Source organism: Pseudophryne corroboree, chromosome 6, assembly GCF_028390025.1.
Source record: "Pseudophryne corroboree isolate aPseCor3 chromosome 6, aPseCor3.hap2, whole genome shotgun sequence".
Lineage (NCBI taxonomy): Eukaryota > Metazoa > Chordata > Amphibia > Anura > Myobatrachidae > Pseudophryne > Pseudophryne corroboree.
This window is the reverse complement of record NC_086449.1, coordinates 3,992,250-4,011,650: the sequence shown is the minus strand read 5'-3', so window position 1 is coordinate 4,011,650 and position 19,401 is coordinate 3,992,250. Positions and strand designations below refer to the sequence as shown.

Sequence of the window (19,401 nt, the reverse complement as noted above, 5' to 3'; positions counted from 1 at the left end):
TGGAGTATCGGCCCTGCAAGTGTGCCGAGCTGCTACCTGGTCGGGGACGAACACCTTTGTGAAGTTCTACAAGTTTGATATCCTGGCCAAAGAGGATACCCAGTTTGGGCAGGCGGTGCTGCAGTTGTCTCCACACATTCCCGCTCGTTCTGGAAGCTTTAGGACATCCCCATCGTACTAATTCTGTCCCCAATATCCCTTATGGATGCTAGAGAAAATAGGATTTTAAATACCTACCGGTAAATCCTTTTCTTGTAGTCCATAAGGGATATTGGACGCCCTCCTCTGTGCGATGACTTTCTGCAGGTTCTCGGTTACATGTTCCTGTTCAGCTGTTGAAACCACCTGTGGGCCCTACTGGGTGGGGTGGGGGCCCACCACCCCCTCCTCTAGGGATCAGATTACAGACTGTACTGTTACTAATCTAGTACATTATCATGCATGAACTACAGTATTTACTATATATATTTATCTAGGGGACGAACACATGCAAAATCGTTATGCAAACCAATGTGGCGGCTGGGCACACCCCATCTAGAGACTTGCCACACCCCTAAACATGGGCCCCTACTACTGTATTCACCTGGCGGGCCCTACATGCCCCAGTCCGACACTGTCTATACCCATCGTACTAATTCTGTCCCCAATATCCCTTATGGACTACGAGAAATGGATTTACCGGTCGGTATTTAAAATCGTATTTTCTCTTACATCCTAGAGGATACTGGGGTCCACATTAGTACCATGGGGTATAGACTGGTCCACTAGAGTCATGGGCACTTTAAGAAATTGATAGTGTGGGCTGGCTCCTCCCTCTATGCCCTTCCTACCAGACTCAGTTTAGAAAATGTGCCTGGAGTAGCCGGTCTTGTCTCTGGAAGCTCCTGAATAGTTTTCTACAGTTATTTTTAAAGTTTGTTATTTTCAGGCAGGACTGTATGGCACCAGCCTGTCTGCTTCGTGGGACTTAGGCGGGGAGAACGTCCCAACCTCCCTAGGGTTAATGGTCCCGTTCCCCGCTGACAGGACGCTGAGCTCCTGAGGGTCCTGTTCGCAAACCCCACCACGGCGAGCGTACAGACCCGCAGCACGCCACCATCCCTAACAGAGCCAGAAGAGTGGTAAGTAGCCGGTGTCCCGGTTAGCGGGTCGCTGGTGGTAATGGCGGAACAAGGGTAGGAGTGCAGCGCTGCATGCACGCTGCACTCCAGTCACACTGAAATCGCTGAGAGGGGCGAGCTGAAGCCACTTTTATTACCCACACTGACACTACACTACAGGGGTTTTAACTCACTGTACACTACATTATTCACCTCAGCCAGTATTAAAACCGGGAAGACCGCGCGCCCATTAAGGGGACGGGGCTTTACTATGAGCGGATCCAGCAGCTCATCATTGCTATTTTCCCTATGCAGCATGACTCCGGCAGACTGGCAGGGAATCGCAGCTCCTCCAGAAGGACTCCAGAGCACCTCAGTGGTACCAGGGGGTCATAGCAAAGGGGGGGAGGGGGGCGGGCACAATATATTGGTGTACTAAACACTACTAAGGGTACTTAGTTTGCGACCCAGCTAAACTTGCACTTTAGCTATAGGGGCGCTGTGTGGCTGGCTCCATTTTACTCTGTGTCTCCCTAGAAGGGCTCTGTGTGGGTTAACTGCATTTTAACCTATTCTTGTGTGTATGTGTGTGTTCTCATTTACCATGTATCTTGCACAGCAGAGTGTTTTTCTCAGTCAGGCTCACTGCAGTGTACTCAAGATAGTACACATTCTCAGGCTGGGGGCTCACTGCCGTGTACTCAGGATAGTGCACATTCTCAGGCTGGGGGCTCACTGCCGTGTACTCAGGATAGTGCACATTCTCAGGCTGGGGGCTCACTGCAGTGTACTCAGGATTAGTACACATTCTCAGGCTGGGGGCTCACTGCCGTGTACTCAGGATAGTGCACATTCTCAGGCTGGGGGCTCACTGCCGTGTACTCAGGATAGTGCACATTCTCAGGCTGGGGGCTCACTGCCGTGTACTCAGGATAGTGCACATTCTCAGGCTGGGGGCTCACTGCAGTGTACTCAGGATTAGTACACATTCTCAGGCTGGGGGCTCACTGCCGTGTACTCAGGATAGTGCACATTCTCAGGCTAGTGGATCTGAATCAGTATTGTTAGATTCATTAAAAGGGATGATTTCAAATATGTCAAATACATTATCCCAAAATGAGAAGCAGACGCAATACTTAAGGCACTCTGTTGATGATCTGATGAATAGAGATTCAGTGGTCATTCCAGCGTCTCAGACCCCTGCCATTTGTTCACAGAAGCGTACTCTGGCCCAACTCATGCAGGCTGATACTGATGAATGATGATGTATCAGACCCAAAGGAAAATGAGGTGGACTCGGGAGGGGGGGATGCAGCTTTGTCACAGAGAATACAGGCACATCCCTGATAAGGTGTTAGAGGACGAGGAGGAATCTTATATTAATGTGAAAAAGGGAAATCCTCCGCTACTTTCCCTGCATCTAAGGAATTAAATTCCCCATTTGAAGCAACTTGGGTAAATCCTGGCAAGAAGTTTTAGGTCCCAAAATGGTTACTCACATCCTTCTCGTTCCCTCAGGATGATAGGAAAAAATGGGAAAACCCACCGATAGTTGATGCATCAGTTTCTAGGCTGTCTCGTAAGATAGTTTTACCTGTTCCTGGGGCAGCTTCTTTGAAGAATGCTGCAGACCGCAAGATTGAGACCACTCTCAAATCTCTGTACACAGCTGCGGGGGTGGCCCAGAGACCCACCATAGCTTGTGCATGTATCTCTAGAGCCATTGCAAAATGGTCAGGTAATCTAATGGATGGGTTAGATTCCTTATCCAGGGAGGAGATCATTTTACTCCCTACAGCATATACAGGATTCTGCTAACTTTATGGTGGAGGCCATAAAGGAAATCGGTTTACTCAATGCACGCACCACTGCCATGGCAGTGTCAGCACGCAGGAGCTTGTGGCTAACTACGCCAGTGGACTGCGGACCCGGATTCCAGGAAAGGCGTGGAGAGTCTACCTTTCACAGGTGAAGCCCTTTTTGAAGATGAACTGGATACGTAGATATCCAAGGCTACGGCGGGGTAAGTCTACATACTTTCTTTCCGCAGTTCCCCCAGCTAGAAAATCCTACACTTCTCCAACTCTGCAGTCCTTTCGGACAGTGAAGTTTAAAAACAAAACCAAAGATTCTTCTACGGCCTTCAAAGGCAATAGAGGTAAACCTCAAAAAACAGCAACTGCAGGTTCTGCTTCCTCTAAGCCAGGCCTGGCCAACCTGTGGCTCTCCAGCTGTTGTAAAACTACAAGTCCCATCATGCTTTGCCACAATTTTGCTATTAAGGAATGCTAAAACTGTGGCAGGGCATGCTGGGATGTGTAGTTTCACAACATCTGGAGAGCCACAGGTTGGCCAGGCCTGCTCTAAGCCTTCAGCATGACGGTGGACTGCACTGCCTGGAAGACAGGCAGGTGGGAGCCCATTTGCGATTCTTCAGTCACATATGGGCAACGTCATGCAAGGATCCCTGAGTGAAAAATTTTCTAGCCCAGGGCTACAGACTGGAGTTTCAGGAACTCCCACCTCAGAGATTCTTCAAATCAGGCTTACCAGCTTCTCAAGAAGCAAGTATGACTTTACAGGAAGCAATTCAAAAGCTGGTACAAACTCGGGTCATTGTTCCAGTTCCACTTCAGCTGCAAAACCAGGGTTATTATTCCAACATGTTTGTAGTTCCGAAATTGGATGGTTCGGTAAGACCCATTTTAAATCTCAAGTCGTTGAAACCGTACTTACGGGTGTTCAAGTTCAAGATGGAGTCTCTTGAGAGCGGTGATCTCTGGTCTGGAGGTGGGGGAATTCTTGTTGTCTCTGGATATAAAGGATGCGTACCTTCATATTCCGATTTGGCCGCCTCATCAGGCTTATCTAAGGTTTGCCTTACAGGACTGTCACTACCAGTTCCAGGCCCTGCCATTTGGCCTCTCTATGGCACAGAGGGTGTTCACCAAGGTAATGGCAGAAATGATGTTTCTTCTCCGCAAACAAGGAGTGAACATAATACCGTACCTGGACGATCTGCTGATAAAAGCACCATCCAGGGAGAGGATGTTGGGCAACATTGCCCTCTTAACACGACTACTCTAGGATCACGGGTTGATTCTGAACCTACCAAAATCTCACCTGGAACTAACATGGAGGCTTCTGTTCCTGGGGATGATACTGGATACGGAGGCTCAGAAGGTATTCCTTCCATTAGAAAAGGCATTGGTAATCCAGTCAATGGCGCGGGATATTCTAAAACCAACCCGGATATCGGTGCATCTATGCATTTGCCTTCTGGGGAAGATGGTAGCCTCTTACAAGGCACTGCAGTACGGAAGGTTTCACGCAAGGCCCTTCCAGCTGGATCTGTTGGACAAATGGTCCGGATCGCATCTTCACATGCACCAGAGGATACGTCTGTCGCCAAGAGCCAGGATTTCTCTTCTGTGGTGGCTTCAGACTTCTCACCTGACCGAGGGCCGAAGGTTCGGGATTCAAAATTGGATTCTGCTAACCACAGACGCAAGCCTCAGAGGTTGAGGGGCGGTCACCCAGGGAGAACGGTTCCAAGGAAAATGGTTGAGCCAGGAAGACATTCTTCCGATCAACATTCTGGAATAAGGGCCGTATACAACTCCCTTCTACAGGCATCGCATCTTCAAGATCAAGCCATTCAGGGTCAGTCGGACAATGCAATGGCAGTTAAGTACATAAACTGACAAGGTGAAATGAAGAGCAGAGCAGCAATGTCAGAGGTAACAAGGATTCTCCTCTGGGCAGAAAGACACACTGTGGCATTGTCTGTAATCTTCATTCCGGGAGTACACAACTGGGAAGCAGACTTCCTCAGCAGACACAACCTACACCCAGGAGAGTGGGGCCTTCACCCAGAAGTGTTCTGGTGCTTGACACGTCGGTGGGGAATTCCACAAATCGACATGATGGCCTCTCTCAACAAGAAGCTCAAGCGGTATTCCAGGTCGAGGGACCCACAGGCAGTGGCCACTCTGGCAACTCAGATGGTGTACGTGTTTCCACCGCTTCCATTGATCCCAAAGATTCTCAAAAGAATAAAAAGGGAAAAGGTTCAAGCAATTTTCATTGCTCCGGACTGGCCAAGAAGGGCCTGGTATGCGGATCTACTGGAGATGCTCCTAGAAGATCCGTGGCCTCTACCTCTTCGTGAGGACATTCTCCAACAGGGGCCGTTCGTCTATCAAGACTTACCACGACTACGTTTGACAGCCTGGAGGTTGAGCGTCAAATTCTAGCCCGGAAAGGGATCCCAGATAAGGTTATTCCAACCCTGATCCAGGCCAGGAAGGGAGGTAACGTCTAAACATTACCATCGTATTTGGAAAAAATACGTGTCTTGGTGTGAGAACAGAAAATTTCCTGTGGTGGAATTTCAATTTGGACGTTTTTTCCTTTTTCTTCAATCAGGTGTGGATATGGGCCTACGTTTGGGCTCCCTAAAAGTCCAGATTTCGGCCTTATCCATTTTCTTCCAGAAACAATTGGCTTCTCTCACTGAACTTCAGACATTTTTGAAGGGGAGTTCTCCACATCCTCCTACGGCATCTTGGGATCTCAACATGGTGTTGCAGTTCCTGCAATCAGATTGGTTTGAGCCTTTACAGGACGTTGACGTCAAGTTTCTTACATGGAAGGCCGTCACATGTGTTGAAGCTGGGGGCGTTGTCTCACAAAAGCACCGATTTGATTTTTCATGAAGATAGGGCTGAGCTCAGAACTCGTCAGCAGTTTCTTCCTAAGGGTGTGTCTGCGTTTCATATCAACCAACCTATTGTAGTTCCGGTGGTTACTGACGGCTCTCCTTCAAAGTTCTTGGATTTTGTGAGGGCTTTGAAGATCTATGTGAAGCGGACAGCTCGTCACAGAAAATCTGACTCGCTGTTTGTTCTCTATGATCCCAATAAAATTGCACGCTGGATCATGCTTATCCAGCATGCTTATTCCCCGCCAGTTTTGCTGTGTCCAAAATCTGTACAGGCCCTCTTTACTAGGTCGGTGGGTTCTTCTTGGGCGGCTGCCCGGGGTGTCTTGGCTTTACAGCTTGGCCGGGCGGCTACTTCGTCAGGTTAGAACACGTTTAAATTCGATACATTGGCCTCTGAGGACCTTCAGTTTGGTCAATCAGTTCTGCAGGAACTTCAGCGCACTTCCACCCGGTTTGGGAGCTTTGGTACATCCCCGTGCTGTATGCATTCTTTAAGACGTAAGAGAAAATGGGATTTTAATTACCGGTAAATCCTTTTCTCGTAGTCCGTAGAGGATACTGGGTGCCCGCCTAGTACTTTGTTTCTTCCTGCACTGTTACTTCGTTAAGTATTGTTGGTTCAGCGGTTGCTGTTCCTGGTTTAAGGTTGGGTTAGCTTGGCTTTCCTCTAGTGTTTGTGTGCTGGTTCGGAATCCTTTTATATCCTCTCAAAGTATGTCCGTCTCCTCGGGCAGTTTCCTAGACTGAGTCTGGTAGGAGGGGCATATTTCTTAAAGTGCCCATGGCTCCTAGTGGACCCATCTATACCCCATGGTACTAATGTGGACCCCAGTATCCTCTATGGACGAAGAGAAAAGGATTTACCGGTAGGTAATTTGAAAATCCTATTTCTCTGACGTCCTAGTGGATGCTGGGAACTCCGTAAGGACCATGGGGAATAGCGGCTCCGCAGGAGACTGGGCACAAAAGTAAAAGCTTTATGACTAGCTGGTGTGCACTGGCTCCTCCCCCTATGACCCTCCTCCAAGCCTCAGTTAGATTTTTGTGCCCGAACGAGAAGGGTGCATGCTAGGTGGCTCTCCTGAGCTGCTTAGAGTAAAAGTTTAAATAGGTTTTTTTATTTTCAGTGAGTACTGCTGGCAACAGGCTCACTGCATCGTGGGACTAAGGGGAGAAGAAGCGAACTCACCTGCGTGCAGAGTGGATTGGGCTTCTTGGCTACTGGACATTAGCTCCAGAGGGACGATCACAGGCCCAGCTTGGATGGGTCCCGGAGCCGCGCCGCCGGCCCCCTTACAGAGCCAGAAGAGCGAAGAGGTCCGGAAAAATCGGCGGCAGAAGACGTTCCTGTCTTCAAATAAGGTAGCGCACAGCACCGCAGCTGTGCGCCATTGCTCTCAGCACACTTCACACTCCGGTCACTGAGGGTGCAGGGCGCTGGGGGGAGCGCCCTGAGACGCAATAAAACACGGTTTAAACCTTATATGGCTAAAGAAATGCATCACATATAGCTCCTGGGCTATATGGATGCATTTAACCCGTGCCAGTTTTCCTAAAAAAAGCGGGAGAAAAGGCCGCCGTGAAGGGGGCGGAGCCTATCTCCTCAGCACACAAGCGCCATTTTCCCTCACAGCTCCGCTGGAAGGACGGCTCCCTGACTCTCCCCTGCAGTCCTGCACTACAGAAACAGGGTAAAACAAGAGAGGGGGGGCACTATTTGGCAGTTAATATAAATACAGCAGCTATAAAAGGGAGAAACACTTATATAAGGTTATCCCTATACAGATATAGCGCTCTGGTGTGTGCTGGCAAACTCTCCCTCTGTCTCCCCAAAGGGCTCGTGGGGTCCTGTCCTCTATCAGAGCATTCCCTGTGTGTGTGCTGGGTGTCGGTACGATTGTGTCGACATGTATGAGGAGGAAAATGATGTGGAAGCGGAGCAATTGCCTGTTTTAGTGATGTCACCCCCTAGGGAGTCGACACCTGACTGGATGGTCGTATTTAAGGAATTACGTGACAATGTCAGCACTTTGCAAAAAACTGTTGACGACATGAGACAGCCGGCGAATCAGTTAGTGCCTGTCCAGGCGTCTCAAACACCGTCAGGGGCTCTAAAGCGCCCGTTACCTCAGATGGTCGACACAGACCCAGACACGGATACTGACTCCAGTGTCGACGGTGAGGAGACAAACGTAATGTCCAGTAGGGCCACACGTTACATGATCACGGCAATGAAGGAGGCGTTGAACATTTCTGACACTACAAGTACCACAAAAAAGGGTATTATGTGGGGTGTGAAAAAACTACCCATAGTTTTTCCTGAATCAGATGAATTGAATGAGGTGTGTGATAAAGCGTGGGTTTCCCCCGATAAAAAACTGCTGATTTCTAATAAATTATTGGCACTATACCCTTTCCCGCCAGAGGTTAGGGCGCGTTGGGAAACACCCCCTAGGGTAGATAAGGCGCTCACACGCTTATCAAAACAAGTGGCGTTACCGTCTCCTGATACGGCCGCCCTCAAGGAACCAGCTGATAGAAGGCTGGAAAATATCCTAAAAGTTATATACACACATACTGGTGTTATACTGCGACCAGCAATCGCCTCAGCCTGGATGTGCAGCGCTGGAGTGGCTTGGTCGGATTCCCTGACTGAAAATATTGATACCCTGGATAGGGACAGTATATTATTAACTATAGAGCATTTAAAGGATGCATTACTATATATGCGAGATGCACAGAGGGATATTTGCACCCTGGCATCAAGAGTAAGTGCGATGTCCATTTCTGCCAGAAGAGGGTTATGGACGCGACAGTGGTCAGGGGATGCGGATTCCAAACGGCATATGGAAGTATTGCCGTATAAAGGGGAGGAGTTATTTGGGGTCGGTCTATCGGACCTGGTGGCCACGGCAACGGCTGGAAAATCCACCTTTTTACCCCAGGTCACCTCTCAGCAGAAAAAGACACCGTCTTTTCAAACTCAGTCCTTTCGTCCCCATAAGGGCAAGCGGGCAAAAGGCCACTCATTCTGCCCCGGGGCAGAGGAAGGGGAAAAAGACTGCACCAGGCAGCCTCTTCCCAGGAGCAGAAGCCCTCCCCCGCTTCTGCCAAGTCTTCAGCATGACGCTGGGGCTTTACAAGCGGACTCAGGCACGGTGGGGGCCCGTCTCAAAAATTTCAACGCGCAGTGGGCTCACTCGCAAGTGGACCCCTGGATCCTGCAGGTAGTATCACAGGGGTACAAATTGGAATTCGAGACGTCTCCCCCTCGCCGGTTCCTGAAGTCTGCTCTACCAACGTCTCCCTCCGACAGGGAGGCAGTATTGGAAGCTATTCACAAGCTGTATTCCCAGCAGGTGATAATCAAGGTACCCCTCCTACAACAGGGAAAGGGGTATTATTCCACGCTGTTTGTGGTACCGAAGCCGGACGGCTCAGTGAGACCGATTTTAAATCTAAAATCCTTGAACACTTACATAAAAAGGTTCAAATTCAAGATGGAGTCACTCAGAGCAGTGATAGCGAACCTGGAAGAAGGGGACTATATGGTGTCTCTGGACATCAAAGATGCTTATCTCCATGTCCCAATCTACCCTTCTCACCAAGGGTACCTCAGGTTTGTGGTACAAAACTGTCATTATCAGTTTCAGACGCTGCCGTTTGGATTGTCCACGGCACCACGGGTCTTTACCAAGGTAATGGCCGAAATGATGATTCTTCTTCGAAGAAAAGGCGTCTTAATTATCCCTTACTTGGACGATCTCCTGATAAGGGCAAGGTCCAGGGAACAGTTAGAGGTCGGAGTAGCACTATCTCAGGTGGTGCTACGTCAGCACGGGTGGATTCTAAATATTCCAAAATCGCAGCTGATTCCAACAACACGTCTACTGTTCCTAGGGATGATTCTGGACACAGTCCAGAAAAAGGTGTTTCTCCCGGAGGAGAAGGCCAGGGAGTTATCCGAGCTAGTCAGGAACCTCCTAAAACCAGGACAAGTGTCAGTGCATCAATGCACAAGGGTCCTGGGAAAGATGGTGGCTTCTTACGAAGCGATTCCATTCGGAAGATTCCATGCAAGAACTTTTCAGTGGGATCTGCTGGACAAGTGGTCCGGATCGCATCTTCAGATGCATCAGCGGATAACCCTATCTCCAAGGACAAGGGTGTCTCTCCTGTGGTGGTTGCAGAGTGCTCATCTTCTAGAGGGCCGCAGATTCGGCATTCAGGACTGGATTCTGGTGACCACGGATACCAGCCTGAGAGGCTGGGGAGCAGTCACACAGGGAAGAAATTTCCAGGGCTTGTGGTCAAGCATGGAAACGTCTCTTCACATAAATATCCTGGAACTAAGGGCAATTTACAATGCCCTAAGTCAAGCAAGGCCTCTGCTTCAGGGTCAGTCGGTATTGATCCAATCGGACAACATCACGGCAGTCGCCCACGTAAACAGACAGGGCGGCACAAGAAGCAGGAGGGCAATGGCAGAAGCTACAAGAATTCTTTGCTGGGCGGAATATCATGTGATAGCACTGTCAGCAGTGTTCATTCCGGGAGTGGACAACTGGGAAGCAGACTTCCTCAGCAGACACGACCTCCACCCGGGGGAGTGGGGACTTCACCCAGAAGTCTTCCACGTGATTGTAAACCGTTGGGAAAAACCAAAGGTGGACATGATGGCGTCCCGTCTCAACAAAAAACTAGACAGATATTGCGCCAGGTCAAGGGATCCTCAGGCAATAGCGGTGGACGCTCTGGTAACACCGTGGGTGTACCAGTCGGTGTGTGTGTTCCCTCCTCTGCCTCTCATACCCAAGGTACTGAGAATCATAAGAAGGAGAGGAGTAAGAACTATACTCGTGGCTCCGGATTGGCCAAGAAGGACTTGGTACCCGGAACTTCAAGAGATGCTCACGGAGGACCCGTGGCCTCTACCTCTAAGAAAGGACCTGCTCCAGCAGGGACCTTGTTTGTTCCAAGACTTACCGCGGCTGCGTTTGACGGCATGGCGGTTGAACGCCGGATCCTGAAGGAAAAAGGCATTCCAGATGAAGTCATCCCTACCCTGATCAAGGCCAGGAAGGATGTAACCGCAAAACATTATCACCGCATTTGGCGAAAATATGTTGCGTGGTGTGAGGCGAAGAAGGCCCCTACAGAGGAATTTCAACTGGGTCGTTTCCTGCATTTCCTGCAAACAGGACTGTCTATGGGCCTAAAATTAGGGTCCATTAAGGTTCAAATTTCGGCCCTGTCGATCTTCTTCCAGAAAGAACTGGCTTCAGTGCCTGAAGTTCAGACGTTTGTCAAAGGGGTACTGCATATACAGCCTCCTTTTGTGCCTCCAGTGGCACCTTGGGATCTCAATGTAGTTTTGGGGTTCCTAAAATCACATTGGTTTGAACCACTCACCACTGTGGAATTAAGATATCTCACATGGAAGGTGGTCATGCTGTTAGCCCTGGCTTCAGCCAGGCATGTCTCAGAATTGGCGGCTTTATCATATAAAAGCCCTTACCTAATTTTTCATTCAGACAGGGCAGAATTGAGGACTCGTCCTCAATTTCTCCCTAAGGTGGTTTCAGCGTTTCACATGAACCAGCCTATTGTGGTACCTGCGGCTACTAGGGACTTGGAGGACTCCAAGTTGCTTGACGTAGTCAGGGCCCTGAAAATATATGTTTCCAGGACGGCTGGAGTCAGAAAATCTGACTCGCTGTTTATCCTGTATGCACCCAACAAGCTGGGTGCTCCTGCTTCTAAGCAGACGATCAGCTTGCACATTCTGTGGCAGGCCTGCCACAGCCAAAATCTGTTAAAGCCCATTCCACAAGGAAAGTGGGCTCATCTTGGGCGGCTGCCCGAGGGGTCTCGGCTTTACAACTTTGCCGAGCAGCTACTTGGTCAGGGGCAAACACGTTTGCTAAATTTTACAAATTCGATACCCTGGCTGAGGAGGACCTGGAGTTCTCTCATTCGGTGCTGCAGAGTCATCCGCACTCTCCCGCCCGTTTGGGAGCTTTGGTATAATCCCCATGGTCCTTACGGAGTTCCCAGCATCCACTAGGACGTCAGAGAAAATAAGAATTTACTTACCGATAATTCTATTTCTCGTAGTCCGTAGTGGATGCTGGGCGCCCATCCCAAGTGCGGATTGTCTGCAATACTTGTATATAGTTATTGTTACAAAAAATCGGGTTGTTTATTGTTGTGAGCCATCTTTTCAGAGGCTCCTACGTTTATCATACTGTTAACTGGGTTCAGATCACAAGTTGTACGGTGTGATTGGTGTGGCTGGTATGAGTCTTACCCGGGATTCAAGATCCTTCCTTATTATGTACGCTCGTCCGGGCACAGTATCCTAACTGAGGCTTGGAGGAGGGTCATAGAGGGAGGAGCCAGTGCACACCAGCTAGTCATAAAGCTTTTACTTTTGTGCCCAGTCTCCTGCGGAGCCGCTATTCCCCATGGTCCTTACGGAGTTCCCAGCATCCACTACGGACTACGAGAAATAGAATTATCGGTAAGTAAATTCTTATTTTTTTCTCTCTTCCAGGGATGGCGTCTGCTGATCTGAGACAGGAGCTGGTCTGTTCCGTCTGCCTGAGCATTTATACTGATCCTGTAACCCTGAGATGTGGCCACAACTTCTGCCGAGGCTGTATTGCTTGTGCGCTGGATGCACAAGAAGGGTCTAGAGCCTATTCCTGTCCTGAGTGCAGAGCAGAGTTTCAGAAGCGTCCTGCTCTGATACGGAACATAACCCTGTGTAACATAGTTGGCAGTTTCCTATCTACCTTGAAAGATCATGAAGAGACTGGAATATTTTGTTGTTACTGTATTCACTCTCCTGTACCTGCTGCTAAATCCTGTCTGATGTGTGAGGCTCATCTGTGTGATAATCACCTGAGAGTACACAGCAAGTTAGCAGATCATGTCTTATCTGATCTCACCACTGACCTGGGGAACAGGAAATGCTCCATCCATAAGAAGGTCCTGGAGTATTACTGCACTGAGGATGATGTCTGTGTCTGTGTGTCCTGCTGTCTGATTGGGGAACACAGGGAACACCAGGTGGAGTCGCTGGATGATGCCTCTGAGAAGAGGAAGCAGAAGCTGAGAGATGTTCTTCAGAAACTGAGCACAAAGAGAGCGGCTGCAGAGAAACGAGTCCAGAGTTTGCTGGAACGCAGGAGAGATAATCAGGAAAAAGCAGCAGGTATAGCAGAGAGAGTCACTACCCTGTTTAGCGACATCAGGAGACAGCTGGAAGACCTGGAGAAGAGAGTCCTGAGTGAGATCTTCAGGCAGGAAGAGCGCGTTTCACTCTCCGTCTCTGATCTGATCCAGCAGCTGGAAATAAAGAAGGAGGAGCTGTCCAGGAAGATGCGTCACATTGAGGAGCTGTGTAACATGTCTGATCCAGTGACTGTCTTACAGGAACCAGACACAGTTGACATACTGTGTGATACCAAGGGCAGGAAGAGACCCTATACACACGTCCATGATGGAGGAGATCTGAATGTGGGTCCTATCTCAGAGACATTGCACACATTGTCTGATATAATAACAGGTATAAATACAGGAATCTATGGGCAGGAAGCTACAGACCCATTACTGGATGTAGTCAAAGCTGAGAATACTGATTCAGATATAACAGATACTAATACAGGGATCTTTGTGCAGGAACCTGTAGACATATTCCTGGATGTAACCACAGCTGGTAATAATATATTTATATCCGGTGACGGGAAAACTGCATCAGTAACACGAGCTAGATTTCAATATCAGGTTATAAGTACCAGAGGATTCACCTCAGGGCGAAATTGCTGGGATGCTGAGATCTGTAATATATCTTACTGGAGGGTGGGGATGTGTTACCCCAGTATAGACAGGAAAGGACGGCAGTCGCACATAGGAGAGAATCACAAGTCTTGGTGTGTGCGTGGGCACAATAATAAATACACAGTGATGCATGATGATATAGATATCCGGTTACCTGAGCTTACTCTCTGTGAGCGAGTGAGGATAGTTGTGGATTACGATGCAGGACAGCTGTCATTTTATTCTGTTGATTTCTACTCCACCAGACACTTGCACACCTTCAACACCACCTTCACCGAACCCATTCATGCAGCATTATGGCTAAGGAAAGGGAATATAATTATATCTGGGGTAAAGTCAGGAGCGGAGACAGATGCTGATGTGTAGGCTTACATTCATTTTTTGTGCTGAAAATTAGACAATTTTAAGGCTTTGAAAAGCAGTAAGTGCGGAACTACGTGAGAGTGGCCAGAGTTTTACACCTCCATAGGGGATGGGTATGACCGCTGGGCAGGAGAGTGGTCACCATACCGACGACGGAATCCCATCAGCGCGGGGGGGGGGGGGGGGGGGGGGGGGGGCAGATCAACAGTGGCGAGCGCAAGTTCTATTCCCACTATATGGGTGTAGTGGACTCCCACGAGTGGGAATAGTCCCAGCTAGTGGGCATTCTAAGGGGGCGGGATGGTCACATTACTACATCCCCGCCATAGCCCACACTAACCCAGGCTACAGGTGGCAAAATAGAGTGTGGGCTATAGAGGTTAGGCTCAAGAACACTAAAGACTGATTTGTCATGTTTTACATTATAATTAAATAAAGAAAGAGAAGTATCCGTTCAGATATAACTTGTACTGATAGTAAAAAGCAAAATATAAGTAAAAGTTAACAGAACAGTGTTTCTAGTTAGAGAAAGTCTGAAACGTTCACCTGTGTGTACAGTATATCTGCAGCTGCCTTTCTTATAGTTCTGTTTTAGGTTTGCATTCTGATTATAAAAATCCAAAACCTTTCTACAACTGAGTGTCTTGATTCCTTGAATAGGGGTGAGGGTGCCCCACTTTCGTAATGGTACTTTATCAGAAGATGCCCCCTACTGATTATTGACTAAGGAACCTAAACAGCAGAATTTACAATCCTGTGGCTCACATGCAGCACCGGCCACCCACCGCGATCGCGCTGAAATTGTAGATGGCTCCGACGCTATGCTCCGTCTCCACCTTGGAAACGGAGCGTAGCCTCATTAACCACAGGACCGCCCAGCCATCTGCCGCCCACACACTGCAATCACGCTGAAATGGTGGCGTGATCGCAGAAATTATCGGAAGTCTGGCAGCGACAGCAGGAGGACTGTTTTTAAGATAGGAGCGGAAAATACTGACAACACGCCCCCCTCCCCTCAACGTTCAGTCTCCACCCCCTACATCCCCATCAATCTGGCAGAGGCATTCGTAATTACGGAGGATCTCCCACAGTAAATGCGAGCGCAATATCGGACCTGCGCATGTGCCCGTGGGGCAAATGCAAAATTTACAGTTAGATTGCGTGGTTGCGATCCTACCAGAATTATCCCGAGTGAAAGTAATAGGGTGGTGTATTTGGTAAACTACTCTCCCAGCTGATCAGCCAATAATAGTAGACCCCTATTACAGTAGGTAGTCTTATATCCCCATACATTTATATAGGGAGAGGCCCTAGACTGTACACCCTGACTACATGTGATTAGAGGTGCTTCCTTGCTGAGACTTATAGTGCCACGCACAAAGAAAAGAAGATGCGGGTCCACTATTCAAACATTACCAATTAGAATTGTAATACATTTTGCCATGCTCCATAAATCAGTAATAAGGCGGTCTACCAATACATGTTATACAGCGGCCTAAATGTATATTACAGAGTCCGGTATTCAGTAATAGCCGTATTGTCAACCCTTAAGGTTATTTCTGCTGCGGGGTACACTGGGCTCCACAAGGATTAACATCGGGGTGTAGAGCAGGATCTTGATCCGAGGCACCAACAGGCTCAACGCTTTGACTGTTCCCAAGATGCACAGCGCCGCCTCTATAACCCTGCCTCTGTGCACCTCTATAACCCCGCCTCCGTGTACAGGAGCTCAGTTTGTAGGTTGGTGCCATGCAGTAAGCAGGCAAACAACAGGGGGGCTGCTCCTGCAGCCTATATTATAGCTTTATTTCAGAAGAAAGAAGAAATTTGAAGACTTCAAGGGCTGCAGCTTTAATGAATGTCAGATAGACATCCTCTGCTGCAGCTCCATCACTCCCCCAGCGGTGCTGTATACTCCCGCGCCCTGGTTGCTGGGTCACTACAGCTGAGGCTCCGGTTTCCTCGTCAGTCACACACACTCGCCACTGCTCTCCGGGATCGTATGGCCACAGGTGCAAGGGAAGGTAAGGGGTCTCTTTGGCCCGCTATTATCGCGATCCGGCGGGGCCGCGTGTGCTGGCGTGGACACTAAAGGGCAGCCGCTCCACTAGTCACAGGGCACAGGTGGGGGTTTTTCTCATAAAAGCATGTTTTTATACAGCCCGTAGTGCCCGGTGGGGAAGCCAGCAGGGGGATAAGGCCTAACCTGTAGCCCCAGCCCCAGGGCGCCATTTGGGTACATTTTCCCACCCTGGAGCTGCATATCTCTCACTCCCTGTCAGCCGCCATCACACAGAGCTGCGCTGTTCCTGGGGCAAATCCTCTTTAAAGCCGCCTGATCTCCAGCGCTGTGCATTTTACAGGACACTTAAGTATTCTACCTGTCACTGAGACAGTGTTAGTTAAGAAAGAGTGCATACATTCAGGGTTTGGTACAAACACCCTGTGATCTACATCCAGTATCTACTGTGTTTTGTTATATCTACTATTTACATATATAGCTATACTGAGTATTACTTTGTATTTCTAGTCCAGTGCAGTTTTATGGTTTCATATAATTCCTGCATGGTACGCTTGTGACTATATATGTGTGTGTGCATGTAGCTGCTGCATGGCTGCCATCTCGGGTATTTCACTGAGCTTGCTACTCCTATATTCTGTAACCTGAGGGGGCTAAGTGTGTCAGGTTTCTGAATACTATAGGTCAGGCTTTTTCAACGCGACCAGTTGCAAGGTGTGCCGAGGAGCCAGAGCCGATTCCTGCACCTTCAGAGTGACCTGTTGGCCTGGGCTCTTCTTAGAGGATCAGTCATGCTCCAGCTGTGACCTATGCTTTGAAGACGCGGCGGTGTGATATAGGTCACGGCCGCCGCGTCTCAACACTCAGCCAGCCTACCTGCCTGTATACACATATTCCAGTTCCCGCCTACATACACAGCTTTGCTTGTCCACTCACACCCACACCTACCCGACCGCCCGCTGCTCAGTATTCGCAGCACTGCACTATGAACAACCCCCGCCACTGAGGGACAAGGAGGAGGACAGCTAATCAGTAGGGGCTAATATATGTTATGTTATTTCTCCTATGGGGAGCAAAAGGATTTATGGGGGGAACAATGTGAATAATTCATGTGGGAAGCAATATGATTTATGTGGGGACTAATGTGATTGTTTTATGTGGGGAGCGATGGGATTGTTTTTTCTGTGTAAGCCAATGTATGTGTGGATTTATTTATTTTTTACTGTGAGGGCCAATGTGCGTTTTTTGTTTTTTTTCTGTGGGGAACTGATGGTGTGCCTTGGCAATTTTAAAATATTGTTCGGTGTGCCGCGAGTAAAAAAGGTTGAAATTCACTGCTATAGGTATTTCACAAGATATACTTGCTGTGTATTTTTCTTTGTGATTTATAGTCACAATATATATATATATATCTCTTGGATTCCCGGTTTGTGCTGACAGGAAAAGTCACACTACACAGGGAGTTCTTGCTAGGTATATCGCTGCTAAGATTGTACTAGGTTGCCTGATATTGTGCTTATCATTATGTCGGCTACATGAGGCAACGGAACTGGGGCTTCTCCCACAATGCGTGGTGGTGAGGCTGCAGTCACTTTTGAGGAAAACATGGCAGCAGATAGTTCAGGTTCAAGGGGTTCCTTACCCCCTCAGTGGATCTGTAGCACCGGGGGCGACTAATGACCCAGCTTGGGCTACCTTCTTCATGTTGTTAAATACGCTGGTACTGTAACTAAACTTACGGCCCCTGTGGGACCTCCTATGCCAGTGCAGAAATTTATGGTCCCTACAGTCAATCTGCCGTGGGCGGATCAAATCTCAACACAGTTACAGCACTTGAACGATCGCTAAAAATAAGTCACTCTCGCCCACCTATGACGAAGACGTCTTCTAAACGGGCCGCTACCTCCTCACAATCCACCGCTGTCCCGGACACATCCTATGAGGAAGATGGTGCATATACTGACCCCACAGACACTGACTCTGATGCTTCTGATGGGGAAGGAAAGTCACTGGTGGATGTCCCTGATTTAATTGAGGCTATCAGGTTAATTTTTCAGGTCTCTGATGAACCTGAGCCTGTGGCTGTCTCTACAAATCCAGACAGATTTAAACGTAAGAAGGTGGTTAAACAATTTTTACCTCATTCTCAACACCTGGCTGACATACGTCAGGAATCATGGGAAAATCCAGGAACAAAATTCACACCGCATAAGAGACTGTTGGCTCGCTATCCTCTCTCTGTGGAGCTCTGTAAAAATTGGGAAACTCATCCACCTGTAGATTCTCATGTGGCACGCAAGGTAGTTTCCGCAGCTCTGCCAGTAACTACCATCACCTCTCTGAAGGAACCGACGGATAGACGTGTGGAGGGTTGTTTGAAAGCAATTTACACCCTAACGGGGGCTGTGCATAGGCCAACCATTGCAGCAACATGGGCTGATGAAGCTGTTGAGGCGTGAGTTCAGAAGTTGGGAGGCAGAGCTGGCTTACAACACTTCGGAGCATGCTCGACAATGTCTCTCATATATTGCCACGGCTTCTCTGTACCTTAAGGAGGTGGCTTCCGATGCCAGGGTGCTGGCGGCCAAGGCTGCCACTATGTCCATCTTGGCTCAGCGTATCCTTTGGTTGAGATGCTGGTCAATGGATATGGATTCTAAGAAAACCCTGGAGGTGCTTCCTTTCAAGGGAGACATTCTTTTTGGCGAAGACCTACATAAGAGTGTGGCTGATCTGGCTACTGCTAAAACAGCTTGCCTACCTAGTACGGCTCCTTCCGCACAGAAGGCTAAAAGTATTTTCCCTTGGCCGTTTCATCCTCCAGGTAAAGCAAAAGGTCAGGCGTACCCAAAATCATGCTTCCAAACCTGCCAAGCCCAGACCAAAGCGGGCCTGTGCTGCCTGTCAGCCTGCTTCCAAAACTGACAAGCCCAGAAAGGGTTGAAGACCACTTCAGATGCCTAGGTAAGGGAAGTCGTCGCTCAAGGTTACGAAATACCCTTCAAGAACAGACACCCTCATCGATTTTGTCTGACAGAGGTCCCTTTGGAACAGGTGAAGGTAGACACTCTGCATTTGGTGGTACATTCCCTCCTGACCACAGGAATCGTAGTACAGGTGCCTCTGGCTCAGAGAGGCAAGGGGTACTATTCACCGCTGTTTCTAGTCCCGAAACCGAACGGGTACTCACGGCCCATTCTCAATCTGAAGTCCTTGAACAAGTACGTGCGGGTCTCCAAGTTTCGTATGGAAACTCTGCGCTCTATTGTTCTGGCCTTGGAGCCTGGGGACTATATGGTCTCCCTGGACATACAGGATACCTACCTGCATATTCCTATTGCTCGAAG

At 48.8% G+C, this 19,401-nt stretch overlaps 1 protein-coding gene across 1 annotated transcript in view; it reads left to right on the top strand.

Moving 5' to 3' along the window:
• LOC134934744 (E3 ubiquitin/ISG15 ligase TRIM25-like) overlaps positions 1–14,212 on the top strand; it is a 40,558-nt gene extending 26,346 nt beyond the window's left edge. Inside the window, exon 2 of the mRNA XM_063930107.1 lies at positions 12,383–14,212. Within this exon, the coding sequence (XP_063786177.1) occupies positions 12,385–14,037 (1,653 nt within the window). The 5' untranslated portion in view covers positions 12,383–12,384 and the 3' untranslated portion in view covers positions 14,038–14,212. The remainder of the gene's footprint in view (positions 1–12,382) is intronic.
• The last annotated feature ends 5,189 nt before the right edge of the window (positions 14,213–19,401 follow it).